General features: G+C 36.9%; 1 protein-coding gene across 1 annotated transcript in view; it reads left to right on the plus strand.

Annotated features, from left to right (window-relative positions):
• The window catches only part of LOC145772339 (uncharacterized), a 47,656-nt gene extending 40,354 nt beyond the window's left edge, over window positions 1-7,302 (plus strand). Inside the window, exons 29-30 of the mRNA XM_082584213.1 lie at window positions 2,850-2,995; window positions 3,800-7,302. Coding sequence (XP_082440339.1) covers window positions 2,850-2,995; window positions 3,800-3,929 — 276 coding nt within the window. The 3' untranslated portion in view covers window positions 3,930-7,302. The remainder of the gene's footprint in view (window positions 1-2,849; window positions 2,996-3,799) is intronic.
• The last annotated feature ends 11,689 nt before the right edge of the window (window positions 7,303-18,991 follow it).

Consider the following 18,991-nt stretch of genomic DNA (forward strand, 5'->3'; position numbering starts at 1 on the left):
AGCCTCACTTTTAGCTTGTTACTACTGCATGGTTAATAATGTTGCTTAGAAAACAAATTGGTATCAAAATTATAATTGGTGGGTGTATTTCAGCTACTTATGTACTACATGGCCTGGATTTCTGGATTTTTGCACAATGTGTATGTTAGACTGGCCCAAAAAAAAGAAAAATCGGAAATGTCATGCTCCACAAGCATTTTCTTGTTGCATTTAACCTAAAACTTACTCCTGCCAATTTTTTTTTCGATTTGAAGAATGTTTGGAGGTAACTCATAACTTTACATTTTAGGGGAAAGTAGGCGAATTTATGAAATTTGGTGCATTTTCAAAATTTTAACAAAATTTTCCTTTATTTTCAGTTGTTTAGTATAGTACATTGCATATTGGAAATTTATAAGGATAATATTTTATTCTGTGTTTGATCATGCCATCCAAAACTAGAAGATCTCCAGAAATTTGGATGCTGGGGCATTTCCAAGAAGATATTACCTCTTCCGGATTACCAACAAATAAAGAGGTCCTTCGAAAACCTATGTTTCAGCATCAAGAGAAAGGCTTGTGTATAAGTGAAAGTACTAAAGTTGCAGTAAATGCAACAGTTAGTTTCTGGAACAAGGCACATATACCTATCCAAAGAATTGGTTCTGCTATCAGAAAATTTAACAAACTTCTCAAATATTATCATGCTATTAAAAGCCAACCAGCTCAAACAGCACGACTGTTATAGAGCAAAGGAGGGATTATTCCAAGCCGATTTAGATAATCTATTTGATATCTCAGCAAAAAATTGGGAAACAACAATGTAAAATGAAGAAGACAAGAAATTCCTGCATATGCAGCAGATTGATACCACTAGCTGCAGCATGGCTGGAATTGATGGCACAAACAGAGTCACATAAACGAATGCAAAGTGAAGCATTTGCATGCCAGATGCAGCGCTCAGCAACCGACAGCCAACAAACTGTACCACTTGCTGAAATCTTATCAGAGTCTGGTAATTCAACTGAATCATCAGAAGATGATTTCAACCAAGCAGCAAGCACTGCCATCAACTTCAACTTCGAAGATTAGAGTTGTCACCAGTAAAGTTGCAGCTTCTCTGAATCGCACCAATGTTTCACACCGTAATGCAATGTTCATTATGGGAGCATACACCCAGGCCATGGGCTATAATCTAAATGATGTCGTTCTCAGGGAACACTATTAAAAGATCTGTATTGTAACACGTAAAGAAACTGCTGCATCAATCAAGGCACAGTTCACACCGAAAATTCCACTTGTTCTGCACTGGGATGGAAAATTATTGCAGTACTCAGTAGTGTCAAAAACGAGCCCTTGAATTTTATCTTTTAGCTTACACTCTTCAAGTGCATTTAAGCATGAATCAGCTTGTGTTTTCCCAGTGCCTCTACCAATTTTTGGTACACCAAGAAACTGCTCTACTTCTGTTCCTCCAGTGACTGGGATAGCAATGCGATCTACCATTCCCTGGCCACTAGCATCGAGTAATAATTTTCCATCCCAGTGCAGAACAAGTGGGATTTTCGGTGTGAACTGTGCCTTGATTGATGCAGCTGTTTCTTTACGTGTTACAATACAGATCTTTTAATAGTGTTCCCTGAGAACGACATCATTTAGATTATAACCCATGGCCTGGGTGTATGCTCCCATAATGAACATAGCATTACGGTCTGTAACATTGGTGCGATCCAGAGAAGCTGCAACTTCCACTGGTGTCAACTCTAATCTTCGAAGTTGAAGTTGATGGCAGTGCTTGCTGCTTGGTTGAAATCATCTTCTGATGATTCAATTGAATTACCAGACTCCGATAAGATTTCAGAAAGTGGTACAGTTTGTTGGATGCTGAGCGCTGCATCTAGCATTCAAATGCTTCACTTCGCATTCGTTTATGTGACTCTGTTTGTGCCATCAATTCCAGCCATGCTGCAGCTAGTGGTATCAATCTGCTGCATATATGCAGGAATTTCTTGTCTTCTTCATTTTACATTGTTGTTTCCCAATTTTTTGCTGAGATATCAAATAGATTATCTAAATCAGCTTTGAATAATCCCTCCTTTGCTCTATAACAGTCGTGCTGTTTGAGCCGGTTGGCTTTTAAAGCATGATAATTTTGAGCAGTTTGTTAAATTTTCTGATAGCAGAACCAATTCTTTGGATAGGTATATTGTGCCCTGTTCCAGAAACTAACTGTTGCATTTACTGCAACTTTAGCACTTTCACCTATGCACAGACCTTTCTCTTGATGCTGAAACATAGATTTTTGAAGGACCTCTTAATTTGTTGGTAATCCGGAAGAGGTAATATCTTCTTGGAAATGCCCCAGCATCCAAATTTCTGTAGAACTTCTAGTTTTGGATGGCATGATCAAACACAGAATAAAATATTATCCTTATAAATTTCCAATATGCAATGTACTATACTAAACAGCTGAAAATAAAGGAAAATTTTGGAAATGCATCAAATTTCGTAAATTCGCCTACTTTCCCCTAAAATGTAAAGTTATGAGTTACCTCCAAACATTCTTCAAATCGAAAAAAAATTGGCAGGAGTAAGTTTTAGGTTAAATGCAACAAGAAAATGCTTGTGGAGCATGACATTTCCGATTTTTCTTTTTTTTGGGCCAGTCTAGTGTATGTGCAATAAACACAACATCAAATCTTCCACTTTTGACAATTAGGTAACAATTTGCTGTTATCATATCTCATAAACCTGACGTGATAGGATAAATCTGAGGTCAGATTCGGATGCAGCACCCCAAAATTACCCTAAATCCATTGAAAAACTCCGTGCAAGAAAAGTTGTGTTGACCAGTGTTATTCTGTTTTCAGGCTTCCAGATTGGTGAATTTCCAATTCGAGAAGAGATTTGCCGATGTGACTCTAAAAGATCTTACCAATGCACTCTTAACCGACGAATATGTGGCCACTCTAAGGGAAAAGCATACCGTGGAAATCAAAGTGGATCGTGATCTCAGGTAAATGAACAGAACAGCACCAAATGTTGCGTAAAAGAAACTACAAAAGACGTAGTTGTGTTCAATGACCTATTTATTCAAGGCAATTGCTCCTCAAAGCAGAATAATTGTTCAGCTTAATTTGCGCCCGTATTAAATTTTCTAATGTTTAATGTCTAGTTTAACTGATTTGCATTCAATAAATCTCAAATGTAGATTTGTATGTCACAACGAACAAGTTCGGGATGACCACTATTTGAGCTCGTTGGCCAGCAAAGCTGGTATTGCTGTTTCGAATTCTTGCAGCTACAGTGAGCGAGTTTTTGTATGCTATATTTTACAATCAATGCTTTGTTTGCAAATTTGTTCCTTTCGAGTAGCCTATACGATCATGTACTTGTTTATTTTATTGTAACAGTGTCACTGTATAGAAAATATCGTATATGTTTTATTTGCCTTAAGTATGGAAGAATTTTGCAATTGTACTGAAATCCATGAGCTTGTGGTTTATGCTTCATAGGGAATTTTTTTTGTAAATTATTGCTCATGAGAAGGTAAGGAAGTTATTCTTATGGAAACCTTCAATAAGAAACCTTTTTTTATTTTACTGTCAGCTGTGTGAATATTCACTATTTGGTTGTTCACCTGGCCAAATAAGTTGATTCGATATCAATCACCAGAGGCGATCTTGAACAATGCGCTAAAAGGCGCACTCTTTTCGAAAATTAAAGACACGTGGGTTTTATTGTTCGTAATATCTTCCCTGGAGCACACTCAACAAATAGTTTTAGCGGTTTTAACTCATCACTCCGTTTGCATTTGCAGCAATGCCACAGCCGTAATATCAGGTCTTCAAGAAGACGTGTCATTGGCAAGCAAAGCCATGAAATCTCATGCAGGAAACTTTGGCTCGGGCAGCTCGTCTAAGACCGAGGAAGAAGAGTGGGTGCGATAAAAACTTACACCTTGGTTCCATTGTGTTTCTTCAATGATTTTTTTTGGGGATTTTTTTGAAACTTTGTATTTTTCCAATGTTTTTACGTCAGGTGAGCTGATGTTGGATGTAATCTTGATGAACATTATTAAGCAATGATACCTACGTACTTTCATTGACATGAACATGGGGCCTCACCCATCAGATCATGAGATCACAAACTATGGTGCTGATAAAAACAAAAGCTTGAATTATTGCTAGTGCTTAACTTATGGTTTGGTGTCTTTACATTTTATCGCAGTGTAGAATGCTTTTTGTTTGACATATTTAGAAGTCCATTATCTTCAGTACATAACGGTAGGTGCGGCAGTAGCCTATACAGTATACAATTATACATATTAGTTGAAACACGGCCTACTAGAACACGACCGAACATGTTGCTGTGTAGAAACATTTCTAAGAGTCTCAATTATTACAGTCATAGCCATGACAAACTTGTCAATTTCCCATTTCCAGAAGTATACAAAAAGGCGTATTTGCACCTGGACATACGTTTGGCGTGTTTAGCCTGATATTAGATGTTTAGGCACGTTGAGCACAATTTATGCAAGACTAGTGTAGAATAGGTAAGCCTTCCCAACTGAATCTTGGAGTTAGTCTCATCATGCAGTCATTCCGTGTTTTACATTGCAGGACTTGTCGCCAACAGCCATGTTTTACCTGCAAATTAAAGTTGGTGAAGAACAAAACGAATTGAAATCTAAATTTGCGTATCAGATGAACAGCTTAGAACAGGGATGTCCAACCTTTTATTATAGTGGGCCGCATTGTCACTTGAAATAATTCAATGGGCCGCACAACCTATTAAATTTCAAGAAAAATGGGTAGATAAAGTAACAATTAAAAACCATAAATTTCATCTTTGAAAATGGGAACAAATAACACATACATAGAAAAAACAAAAATTTATTTCTGCAATATCTTTGACATTGTTTTTCAGCTAAGATGTTATCAACATTTGCAATTTACGTTAAAGAACGTTGTCTTGATTCTTAGGATGTTTGCTAAGTGTCAAGCTGTATCTTTGCAGTTTTTTTATGTTTTTCATGGATGAAAGTAACTGATCGCAACAATATGTGCTGCCCCACATGCACAATAATTTTCTGGACAAACAAACTAATTTATTAAGTTGATGACATGAATGTAATTCTTATAAAATAAAGGAAGAGTGTGTTCTCTGTGGAAAGTTTTCAAACTTTCTCGACTTTGCAGTTCAATCAGTTCAAGTTGGAATTCGGGTGCCGCTTTATCAGACTGAAATGAAGCTGGGTCACTGAATAATTTTAATTCAATTTCAATCATTTTGAAGTCAGAAAATCTGACTGTAACTTCTTCAAGCAAATCTTCAATTCTACAAGCAAACCAGTAATTCACACAACTTAGCATACTTTTCATAGTTTACAGAACAGTCTTGAGCTCTTTCAGATAGACTACGAAAATATTCAATTGCGCCAGCTTTCAGTTGTGCTATGAAAAGTATTAATTTCCTGGTAAAACTACTTGTTCGCTCGAACATTGAAGTACACAACTGACCTTTCCCTTGTAAATGCAAATTGAGCTCAGCTAGCATTTCTGTGATGTCAACCAAGAAAGACAAATCATTCAGATATTCTTCATTTTCTATCAAGTTCACAATTTGTCTCCTTTTCTCCAGGAACTGTTTTATTTCGGGTAACAATAATTGAAATCTATTTTAGGTGGCTGCTCTACTGAGCCATCGAATTTTAGTTATAACCGGACTTAAATATAATCCTGTTGCTCCCATACTATATGTACTATTACTACGCCCCTAAAAACTGACTGGTACATTTTAATTAGGCTAAGATTCAAAGTTCAAAATACTACTTGGAGTGAAAATGATTAGCGGGCCGCACAAAAATCTCAGGCGGGCCGCAGGTTGGACATCCCTGGCTTAGAACGTAAAATCCACAAAACAATCTTGTTGTTTTAAATTGAACATGCAATTGCACCAATAGTGATATGCTAAACGGTGAGACCAACTTCAGGGTGCAGTTGGAAAGTTTTACATAGTATATTACATTATTATTGCGTAAATTGTGCTCAACGTAGCACATACCTAAGCTCCAGCTAAACTGGCCCAAAATATGTCTAAGGTGGAAATATTGCTTTTGGTTGGTTGGTTTTACATACGGTACTGTACCTCTGGAAATGAGAAAACGACAGGTTAGTCATGGCTATGATTGTCACAATAAATTAAAACTTTTAGAAATTTTTCTAATTAGCAACATATTCGGCCGTGTTCTGGTAAGCCATGGCTGGCATGAACATATGTGCTGTGTGCAACTTTCTACCAATGTTGCAAAATGTAAGCTGAATTTTTATTGAAGTGCCCTTTGTGCAAAACCTGTAACTTACATTCATTTTTTTTTTTTGACACATCATCGCGATTTCTTTTTCGAATTATTTTAGAGGCTATGCATCTGTCAATTTAGAAGTTTTTGTCCCTTAAAATGTGCGCCTACTTGTTCATACAAAATGTTGTTACTTAAAGTTCAGGAAATTAATCATGGCAAATTTGTATACCTCATGTGAACCACTCACACAAGTTTGGTCAGATATAGTTTCATTTATAATTGGACTGATTATTTGTAAACGTTATTCATGCATTTTTTTTGACAAATAAAACCTAACAACCACACGCCATTCAACATAATATAATAACATAAAAATAAACTAAAAATTACAAACGCTTTCGGCCATACTCATGTTAGTCCTTTTCAAGTAACCAACTGACTGATGTGCTACATAAATTGAAATTACAAAACTGATCTACATAGCCTACACAAAAATCGAAAAAAAACAAACGCATAAGAATGAAACGGTAAGGCAGAGGAGAGGCGAAATCACATGACACTTAATTTCGCAAGGAGAAAACACACACAATGACGCATAATTACGTGAAGACATTTAGCAGATAGAAGGCGCCTGCGGAAGACGACTGCCTATTGAGGCAAGGGTTGCAGGATTTCATGAGCAAAGTCTCGTGGATTTTAGTATCGAATTCGGTAAAATTTAGTATCAAATTGCTCATAAAATCCTGCAACCCTCGCCTCAACAGCTCCACAATCCGGCTCCTCCGCTTTGGTTAAAGTGATTGCTCTCTTTGTTTGAACAAACTGCAGCCTACTTTTGAAAAGTGTTAGGATTTCTTTGTATATGTATATTTTAACTGGTGATGTTTTTTTTTGTACTAACTAGGCTAAATTCTGTTAAAAGAAGCCGAAGTTGTTCAAAAAATGTTTATTAGGCCTAATTCTCTTGCTTAGTTGTAAGCTATAGGATGTGCTTATTTTCAATACAATATGTAATTTCATTGTTCTGTATGCTTTGTCGTATTTCTAAGGTTTAGTTTTTACAAGATAGTAATGTAGGCTATTAGACTTATGATAAGCCATTACTGTCCACTGTCCACCTTTGGCATCTGTAGGCATAAACACTGAGTTTGCGCTGGGCTACTACAAAAATACATCGTTGAAAACAAGCAAACAAATAATCTACAACCACATCGCAAAATAAAACACATTTGATTCATGATTAGACTAACACTTATCAATTAGGCTACGTGGTAACCAAGTAGTTATCCAATGAATCTCCAAATCACAAACAGCTGTTGTCGCAGCTACAAAATAACTTATCCCCGGATTCATCATATTTTTTCACCAATTGTTGGAAAACATGGCGTTCAAAAGGCAGTTAAAGTCTTCTAAAAGGAGCCTATTGAATCTTTATCCTCGGACTGAGAAAGCTTTTTTGATAGCTTAGTCTTGACAGTTTTACACAGCCTAACTTACTTGTAGAGGTTTTGAACCACTGATGCAGGGCCGATCACCGAAAGTATAGTTTTGGTTTGTTTATGAGCTATTCTATCCACCAGATGCAGCTGAATGGAGAGCAGTCTTTGAAATGCGTTGCTCAAGCAAATGTAACATTTTTCCGCTGCGACTGAATTAAGAAAAGGGTAGAGTCGCCACTGCCGCAGTAGCGTTGCCACCCCTCATATTATTTCCAAAAAAGTAGCGCCGCTCTATTAGCCTATCAATATAAAAAACGGGGAACAACTAAACCTTTCAAGGTTTTGCCAGCTCTTCCTGTTCATTGACGTGCTGGTAGGCTTAGCTAGGCTATAACGACAGGGCCCTTGAAAGGCTTGAATAACTTCCGCGATGGCATCTTCAATTTACAGGCACCTAAAATCAGGGAATGAAATGGAAGACGTTTTTCCATCTTCCATTCCATCTTAGAAATCTTCCATTTCATCTCAGAAATCTCTTCCATCTTCACATTTTGTGACCTCCGCGTTGAATATGCCACAAATAAACCTAAAAACCATAGGCTAAATTTAACAGCAGTATTTTTCTAAGGATTACGTAGGCTACCGTTTGAATTAATGTTTGAACGTAGGGGAAGGGAAGGGAATTTGATACATTTTCAATATTTTTGCCTGTTAACTGAAAATTACGTGACACAAACTATTGATTTCAAGCTGAAATGAAAGTCTGATCTCTTACACATTTTTTAAAAACATTTTCACTTTTCTATTTTTGTTACTTTTTTTAATTGAAATTTTAAAAACGTCACTCAAATGTATCAATTTACATTCCACGGAAGGTAATTTGATACAGTAAAACTAACACAGAAATCCCCTTTGACAGCAAAGCAATAAATGAAAATTTAATATGTGGTTGGCGTGCTTGGGTGCAAGGATGACTGTTGAGGCCTATGTGTGCGGCGAAGCTTCTGCATCAGGATAGACATGGAAAGAATGATTGGCTGGAGTTCTGATTCAAAGGGGGTGCTTTGCGCTGTTCTCGTTTTTTGACAGCAGACAGTGTGTAAGCCTACATAGGCTAATGGTTGTTTCCCAAAGTAGCAGGTCTAGTTAATAAAGAACAACTTATTTAAATCAACTAGATCAATGACAACATTTATTACAGTCACAAAAAAGAATTTAATATACCGTACTGTAGCCTATCAATTTACCTTCTAATAAAATTCTGATTTTTGGATGTACAGGGTGACCCAAAAAGAAACGTACCCATGTTTTATTCGATTTTTTCACATTTGGAACACATCTTGGGAAAGCCATAAATTGACTAAAAATTGACAGAAAAAGCTAAAACTTTGGTCAATGGTCTTCCATCAACTGAATAATGTGTTGTTGTAATTTGAAATAAATAGCTTTTCAATCAAAGTCACAATTGAAATTTTCATGGGTACGAATCTTTTTGGGTCACCCTGCATTGCAAAAAAAAACTTGATACGCCCTTGAAGCCTTATCAATGAACTGTCAAATGAGTTTGGTTTCATCTTTCAGGAACTTTTCTTTAATTTTCCAGAAGAAAATAAAATACTCAAAAAACACACTTTTACAATTTTATGCCACAAAAGCACGAGTCAGCTGCATGGTATCATTTTTGTTGGCATTATTTTCACAGATCTTTCACTTGATGAGAGTATTTTTGACTAATATTTTTTGTACTATGTTGTTACATTTCTGTAAGGGGGGTGTATCAAATTACCTTCCGTATCAAATAACCTTCCCTTCCCCTGTTCGAATTATTTCAGCAAGCAACGTGTAGGCTAATATTTTGCATGTCTTGATAAAGAGTTAGAAAGGTAATGATGGAATTGGGATGGAAGACTGTCTTCCATCCCATCAGCAAGATCTTCCATCCTTGACATTTTCCATTCCAAAATCTGTCTTCCATTCCCTGCCTAAAATCATTCCTGGTCTAAAAGTAGCCTACCCCTGGACCTTCCCAGTCAACGGTACTGTAGGGCAGCGGTTCTCAACCGGTGGGCCATGGAAAAATTTTGAGGTGGGCCACAGATCTATTTAAAAATTTGCCAGAGTTAGCGAAAGATTTAGTTTCATTTGTGTTACTTTACACTTATGTGTTTTGTTTAGTTGCTTTGATTGTAGCAACAATGAATGGTGCTGCTGTAATTTGCTGCAGAATGGCAATTTGAATTTTCATTCTAATTTTTGAAATAATAATTTTGAAACTAAAGATGCTTTGGGGTAAGTTGTCACATTCTGTGACAACTTAGGCTACCCTGAGGATCAATACTAATACTTCATTGATCATCTTGTTTCAATCAGAGTGTATTTCTGTAAATTCTGTTATAGGCTATTGTAATTAGGGTAAACCTACTGTATTACCAACAATTCTTATTTTTTTCTTTAACGTATAAAACTAGTAGCTTTAGGCCTATATCTTTGCGGATGCGTAACTATACCAAAGGAAAATTGAACGTAAAAGGTATTCGAAAGACGCGACGGAAGCTTTTGCAGAAGCGGTTGTGAATAGCGGCCTGAGCATCAGAAAATCTGCTAGCAACAATGATGTTAACTATATAAAACAAGTCGCTACATCCCAATCTATAGGCTAAGGCTAACAACAACAGCCTGAAGGACGTCCAGCTTGGTTATAGCCTACTTCTCACCGCCAAGTGCTGACCACAACCTATGGAGGATAGTTTAGCAGAGTCCAGGAAATGGAAGAAGGGAAGATCCGAGATATAAGCCTACACAGACTCACCTGTTATAAAAAGGATGGCAGAAGAAAACAGCCGCTAAAAGAGTGATTGATAAAGTTTCAAAAGAAGACCAAGACTCCAGCACCAGAATCATCAAGTGAGGACAATGAAAGCTTAGATGAAACAGCCTTGTGCGATGATACCACCGATGAAGACTCAGATGATGAAAGTTGTGTCCAGATACCACTTAATACAATTTGGGTAGAGAGGTAACTCTTTTAAACCATAAACAGACATAACTCAGCAACAACACTACATTTAACATTATAAAAACAAAAAGCGAACGTTTTCGGCTAGTCATATAGCCCTTTTCAAGCCTATAAGAAAATACATTATTAAAAGAAATGCTAAAGAATCATATAGTATCACAGCAAAAATATGGTCAAAGCTAAACATTTGAGAAACTGCCTCGCTCACACAAAATGATAACTGAAAATTACACAGCACAACGGGTCAAGTATTTCAGAGGTAAAATTAATTGATTGTTCAGACAAGGACTCAGGCAAATTACGCAAGAAAGACAGAAGCACAAGAGATAGTGGCACAAAACAAAGTAAATGCGAGAAACACAAGACGTGATAATTCAATCAAAAAACTGCTAAAAGGTAAGAAGCTCCGCAAGCAAATAATTGCCTGTTGAGCCCTGGGTTTAAAGATTTGATGATCAATGCCTCGTGAATCTTGGTGTCGAATTCGGACAAACACTTACGAACAATTTTGAAAGACTGCAAAGACGGTTTATTGTTAGAGCACGATTGGCAGTTTCTAATATGGTCTTTAATTGCACTGTTTTTATTAAAATTAGCTAAATTCAAATGCTCTCCCACTCTCGTCACCAAATGTCGTGTGGTCATACCAACGTATGACGATCTCGCATCATGCGAGCAAGTGAACTTATACACGACGTTAGAACATAAGCGGAAAGGAGTTTTAGACTTCAACTGAAAATAATAACCAGCTTTAAATGTTTTATAAACGGGAAAAATCTTAACGTTAAACTTCAAGGCAATAAATCTGGACAAACTTGTGGCAAAACGTTTGGATTCCTTGCCAACAAACGGGATTGTTAGAAAGTTTTTGAAATCAGGTTCCTCAACTGGAGACGTAGTGGAAACCGAATTCAAAAATCCTCTAAGAACCTTGTTAAAAAACCAAGTCGGATAATGATTAGCACCAAAGTATGAGCGTAATTTATTAATTTCATTGTTGAAACAGTCATTGTTCGAGCAAATGTCGCGAGCTCGCGAGATAAGGCACTTGATCAAAGCAGATTTGTAATTAGACGGGCAAACAGCGCTGAAATTAAGGAAAAGATTAGTGTTTGTAGGTTTACGCCAGACCCAAGTATCAAATCCATTACCATTTATCTTGATTTCTACATCCAAAAAAGGTATAGTCTCCGTTGCTTTTTCTACAGTAAAATTTATGTTTTGATGTTGCGTATTGAGTACTTCAAGAAACTGTGAACAAGAATTATCGTTATCAAATATGGCAAAAATGTCGTCAATATAACGTAAGTAAAGCTTGGGAAAGAATTGGGAAGTATTTTCAGAAAAAATCTCATTTTCAAGGTGGGCTAGAAAGAAATTGGCAAGAGTGGGACCCAGAGGCGAACCCATAGCCACTCCGTCAATTTGCTTGTACAATTTATCTTTGTATAGAAACATGCCCTCTGTGGCTAAATGCATCAATTTGATAAAAATGTCTTTTTTGATGAGCGGGTGATTTGGCTGGTCTTCTGCAAATATGTAATTAGCGATAATGTCGATAGTTTTTTTTAAAGGGACGTTAGTGAATAGCGATTGTACATCAAAACTGACCATTACTTGATTGGGAGCACATTGAAAATCTTTCAGTTTGTCCAGAAAATCGTTGGTTGAGTCGAGCATGTACTTTTTTGGCATGTAAGGTTTAATAATATTGTCTAAGAATTTAGCCAGAGCATATTCCGGAGTCGAAATCATTGACACAACTGGACGGGCTGGATTGTCTTTTTTATGTACTTTTATCAAACCATACAGCTTACCTGGGCTGCTGCCCGAGGGAATCAGTTTTTGAATTACTTCTTTTCCAAATTCCTTGAGATATCTGTTTACATAATACGCGATGGACCTTTCTTTCGAAATAATTGGATGAACTTTAGTACTCTCATTGATTATAGCAAATTTTGTTTCATCGCTCACAATACTGTCTAATTTTGAAAAATAATCTGCAGTGTCCAGAATTGCCGTTCCTTTTCCTTTATCAAATTTGCATACTTTAATAGACTGATTTGAAGACAGGGACTTTAGTGTACGATGAATTGCTTGATTTCTTTTGGATGAACATACTCTTTTAGCATTACACATAAAACGTTTTACAATAAATTTAATTTCATCTTTATCATCAGAGTTGATTGAAATGTCTCCATTTCGTTTCAGAGAACTCATAAGTTGTTCTATACTCGCTTTCATATTGTTTGAATCCATTTGTTTTGGAAGAATTGGGTGGTGTAGGCCAAATCGTAAGACTTCTTCTTCTAGCAAACTGAGCTTTATTGAACTAAGGTTAGTGATACATCTAGGACTTCTTATTCTCTGTCTTCTCCAAAGGTTTGTAAGTTTTGACTGGTGAATTTTGATGGTATTGGTTGCTAACTTCTTAAACTCTTGGGTAAGTAAACAAATTAAACAGGTCTTTTCACAGAAAGTAAGTTTAGCCAAAATCTGTCTTTTTAGTTCTTCATATTTTCGCTCTGCGATACGCAGCTCTCTTCGCGTTTCTGTCAACTTCCTTTTTAGCAGAATTTGAAATATTGTATCTGCGTTCTTCCATACGCTAAGATTTGGCGTCTTAAATTTTAAAAATTCTGGGCAAATGTTCAAATCAATACATGTTTCAAAATATCTGTTGTCAAGCTTTAATTTTTCAAGTCAAGCTTAGATTTTTCCCGTTTATAAAACATTTAAAGCTGGTTATTATTTTCAGTTGAAGTCTAAAACTCCTTTCCGCTTATGTTCTAACGTCGTGTATAAGTTCACTTGCTCGCATGATGCGAGATCGTCATACGTTGGTATGACCACACGACATTTGGTGACGAGAGTGGGAGAGCATTTGAATTTAGCTAATTTTAATAAAAACAGTGCAATTAAAGACCATATTAGAAACTGCCAATCGTGCTCTAACAATAAACCGTCTTTGCAGTCTTTCAAAATTGTTCGTAAGTGTTTGTCCGAATTCGACACCAAGATTCACGAGGCATTGATCATCAAATCTTTAAACCCAGGGCTCAACAGGCAATTATTTGCTTGCGGAGCTTCTTACCTTTTAGCAGTTTTTTGATTGAATTATCACGTCTTGTGTTTCTCGCATTTACTTTGTTTTGTGCCACTATCTCTTGTGCTTCTGTCTTTCTTGCGTAATTTGCCTGAGTCCTTGTCTGAACAATCAATTAATTTTACCTCTGAAATACTTGACCCGTTGTGCTGTGTAATTTTCAGTTATCATTTTGTGTGAGCGAGGCAGTTTCTCAAATGTTTAGCTTTGACCATATTTTTGCTGTGATACTATATGATTCTTTAGCATTTCTTTTAATAATGTATTTTCTTATAGGCTTGAAAAGGGCTATATGACTAGCCGAAAACGTTCGCTTTTTGTTTTTATAATGTTAAATGTAGTGTTGTTGCTGAGTTATGTCTGTTTATGGTTTAAAAGATACCACTTAGTCTTGATAACATAAATATTGACGACCACATTTTTATGAAATTCGAAAGTGATCGAGCCACAGTGACACAATATTACGTTGGGAGAGTTTTAAAAGTCACTAAAGATCAGATTAGATCAAACTTCATGCGGAAAAAATGCCTTGATAAATTAATTTACTTATATAATAATAAGGCGTTCCTGTTTATTACTGCACTGAGGTCGAAAGGCCCAGTGACGTCCTGTCTGCACTAGGGTGGGCCAAAATTGGGCGTTTTTCAAATTTATCTATCAATCGCTTCAATAAATTGGTCAAAGTTGCCATTTTCTATATGGTTAACGATGACAAAAAAATTTTTTTTGAATAAAAAAGTTTTTAGGTCCCGCAAACGCCCCAAAGTGTCCCAATTTTGTTAAACTTTGCAAAAAAACTATTTAAAACGCCAATTATACCATCTAAATTATCGCCAATCGTTCTTATACTTGACAAATATGTGGAGCAACTTGATACACAACTTGTAAAAAAAAATTGATTAACATGGCTTAAATACTCAGTGAGATATTCATGTTTAAAGTTTTGAAAATTTTACCCACATGGTGGCGCTATAATTTTATATTTTCTTTTATAAATGGTGACACACTGAAGCCACCGACACATACAAGGTATCAATGGAAAGGTAATTAGCACAGCTAAGCGATTGTGTATTGAACTTGGTCATGATAATGTTTTATGACGTCATTATGACGTAATATATTGGAAATTGAGTTCATATGAACGATTCATTTGCCTTTTACTGTACGGTATATCGAATTCTTAAAGTACAACTTTTAATTAGTTATATTTTCTTCCCAGTTTAAAGTAACATTTTCTTTTGGATGCAGGTAATCGGAAGTAGCCTACGTGGTTTGTAATTATACACTTATACAGACAGTAATTGATACTAATGCGCAACACTATAAGTCAAGAAATCAGCCAAAGTTTTTTTGGTCACTCGTTCAGATGCAGTAGCTGCAGATCGTTGGAATTTTCTAACTGCATCAATCACTTTATATGTTGCTTGTAGCTGCTTTTCATTTTTTGGCTTTGTAGGACCAAGAAGAGATGTTCCCATGCGTAGTGCTCTTTCGGCACAATCATTTACCACTGACAGATTCTTGACTTACAGATACGGTATATTGATAGTCTGGTGATTCAGGCCATTTAAACGCTGACAGTTTTAGCAACTCTTCATTGAAATGTAGAAGATCAAAAAGTCTATATGTGTCGGCCCCAACAAAATCTTTCAATTGCTTATTGGAAAATGAAGAGCATTGTGGCATCTCCTGACTTTTTCGAAGAGGTTTTCCTTTGTAGGCCTATTTCAACAAAGCTGAGCGCATCGCTTCTTTGGTTGAGTTATCCACTGATGTATTGAAAAGAGCAAGACCTACCAGCTGTTCACTCAAGTACCAAGTGTGATCTTGAATCTTATCTAGAGCAGGTTGGACAATCTTTAAAAACTCATAGGGCAATATTCCTTTAGCACTGCAGATTTCTTCTAGTGCTTTGATGAAAACCAAGTCATTTGAGGGAGCTTTGGAAGCAAACATGCATGTTAGCCAGGCTTTGGCATAGTAAACGCTGTAGAATGTTGCCAAACTCCGAACGGAGTCTATGTCATGGGCAAAATATGGCTTAAGCATTGCTAACTTCATAACGTAGAGAACTTTAGACATCCATCTTGCATGATGGTAGGCAAACGGTGCCCGCAGCTTAAATGGTATACCCTATATTTTAGTGAAAGAATACCACCAAGATACACGTAGCAAAGTTGGGCCATTTCTAAATAAGGATGCCTTAACACTGTGTCATTTTCCAACCAATTTTTCAAAAATTGTTTAGCTTCTTCAATGTGGCGGAATAAAGTGCGTGAAAGTTTCTTCTTATCCAAGAGTTCGAGATTTTGTGTATCTGTATTAATATCATTCCAAGCAGAACACAGCTTCTTAAAAAGTGGTTCATAAGGTGCTGTGGTCTTCTTCTTATCTCCAGTTGTAGACAATTTTCCGAGGACGGATTCACTTGCTGCACCACAAAGCAATTCATAAACATGATGCCGGCAGGCTAATTCCAACAGTGCATGAGATAAGGAAGTTTCCAAGCGTTTCACAATGCCAAATTTTACACCAGTATTAACTGCGGTAGTGTCAAATACGTACGGTATGCGATTATTTTGTTTAGTTCTATGCCCTTTTCTATTAGCAGATTAAAAATTTTGGAGTGCTCTTCAGCTGCAGATCCATTTTTCACAGGTTTTGTTTGTTTGTTTGTTTATCTTTATCCTGCATTGCGGGAAAGCGGACTTGAGCGCTATGCATCGGTGTACGCCTTCCGACATACACCTGACCCACGCTGCAGCCGACGGCAATGTCAGTTTCCGGTTGTCTACTCTACTTATGACTTAAATTTGGTACTACCCATTACTCGAAATCGATCACTGGGTAGAGGCAATTATCGTAAAGTTTCTTGCCCAGAGAAACAACAGCAAGTGCGGGTGGCTGGAGTCGAACATGCAGGCTCTTGACTGCGAGCCCAACGCGCTAACCACTCGGCCACGGCTGCCGACAGGTATTATTCCGAGTAATATCTCGTCTCCCTCAGAAGTGGTTAGTAGCACGGCCACTCGCTCCTCCTTGTCAGCACAGTGAGTGTTGAGAGCTTTGAATATTTTCCCGTCCCAGTGAAGTGTGAAAAAATCAGTAGCTGCAGCAAGTTCATTAGCTAAAAGATTTCTTTCTGCTTCAGTAGAAAATTTCATCCGCTTTCGGCGTACAGTATTTACAGAGAGAATTTTATTATTAAGACTATTTTCTGCTGTCGTGGCACCTACCATTTCAAACACTTGCCTGTTCGACAAAAAATATTTGGCTGCCAGGCTGCAAACTTGGGGTGTAAGAACTTGCCTTTTCTTGGTTTCCGTTGTCTTGCTTGTTTTTGCCAACAAATCCCCCAGATAGGTTTGATCCAGATCTTCTCCACTTTCTTCTGAAGAAGTAGCCTACTGGATTGCAAGTTGCAACAAATCTTGCGGAAGTGGTGTATCTAAAGCATCTTTAAGTTTACGTTTTGTACCTTGATCTTGTCTCGTTTTTTTTTCTTTTCATTTTTATTTGCTCTGAATATCTAAAGAACCCAAAGTGGCTTTTCGATTTTTACCCCGGATTGCTTCAAGATAATTCCAGTCCTCCATTTTTTTAGGCTTGGTAGACGTTCTCAAATCGTCTTCTACGTTTTTCTAAACAATCCATAGCGTATCTTGCAGATCATCTAAAAATTTCTTTCTGTTTTCAGTTTCTTTTCCTTCTCTGTGTTTGCATTTTTTCAAATTTTCATACCGGTCTGCCAACTTCTTGACCATGTAAGTTATAGCATCTGTGGTTTTAAGACCGATTCCTGTTTTCTTCCACCATGTTTAATATCTTCGACAAGTAGAATTATTGCTTCTCGTTTCAGGGAAGTACCTTTAGATTCTTCTTGCTTAATTGTGTGATAACCATGGAACTTAAGCAAGACTTCTTTCCCACATGGAGGATACTTTCCAATAAATCCAAGTCTTTAGGCACCAGCGTTGAGATTTAGCAAAGGTGATTCGTCAATTAGCCATAGTTTTTTTTTAATACATTTTATTTGATTAATTGCAGAAAGGCAATTTTAAATAGTATAACGTCATCAAATATTAGTTTGGCCAGGTTTAATACATGATCGCTTAGCCTTGCTAATTACCTTTCCATTGATACCTTGAATGTGTCGCTAGCTTCAGTGTGTCGCCAATTACTAAAGTAAATATAAAACTACAGCGCCACCATGTGGTTGAAATTTTCAATATTTCAAACATCTTCTCCACATGAATATCTCACAAGGTATTTGAGCCATGTTCATCAAATTTTTTTAATATGCTGCGCATCCAGTTGCTTCATACGCGTATCAAATATGAGGAAGATTGGTGGTAATTTAGAAGGTCTTATTGGCGTTTCATGTCGTTTTTTTGCAAAATTTGACAAAACTGGGGCACTTTTAGGCGTTTGCGGGACCCTTAAAAGTCTTTCAATCAAAAAAAAAAATTTATCATCGCTAATCATATAGAAAATGGCAACTTTTTCCAATGTATTGGAACGAAATTCCAAAGTAGGTTTTTTTGGCCCACCCAAGTCTGCACTCTGCAGTTTTTTCAAAACTTAAGTTTTTCTGGTGGGTATTCCCCTTATTGCAACAAACGGTGCTGTTTGTGTGGGTCGCTTGAATAGCATTTAGTTCCTTTTTATGGACATTGGACATGTCACCTGTTGTATCCAGTTTAATTATATTGCTTTAGCGGTTATGTTTCAGTAGATGCACTTATAAGCTTGGGCCTTCGCCCTTCAGCAAGTTTTAACCGGCAAGATCTCGATATAGTTCTAATATATGGTTGCCAATGCAAATGAAATATTATCCCAAACAAACAGAAGGCTTGTTTAGTTTGGTATTGTTTGATGTTTGCCCGCAATCATCATGTGTAAACAGACCGCTCTGATGCTCAAGTGAACTACCGTATAGGCTGCAACTGGAATCAAGTAACTTCTGCTTTTGGTTGCCTAATGGTTGTGTCACTGCCATACCAGCCAGCATGCCTATGTTATGTAGGCTAGGCTTTGATTTTATTAAACAATACCAATACATTTATGGCTGAACTAGATTAGTTAAAGGTGCAGTACATGTAGCCTACATAGTAATTACTGTAGTCTATTTGGAGCTGGTAGACCAC

This window comes from Aplidium turbinatum, chromosome 6 (genome assembly GCF_918807975.1).
Source record: "Aplidium turbinatum chromosome 6, kaAplTurb1.1, whole genome shotgun sequence".
Taxonomy (NCBI): domain Eukaryota; kingdom Metazoa; phylum Chordata; class Ascidiacea; order Aplousobranchia; family Polyclinidae; genus Aplidium; species Aplidium turbinatum.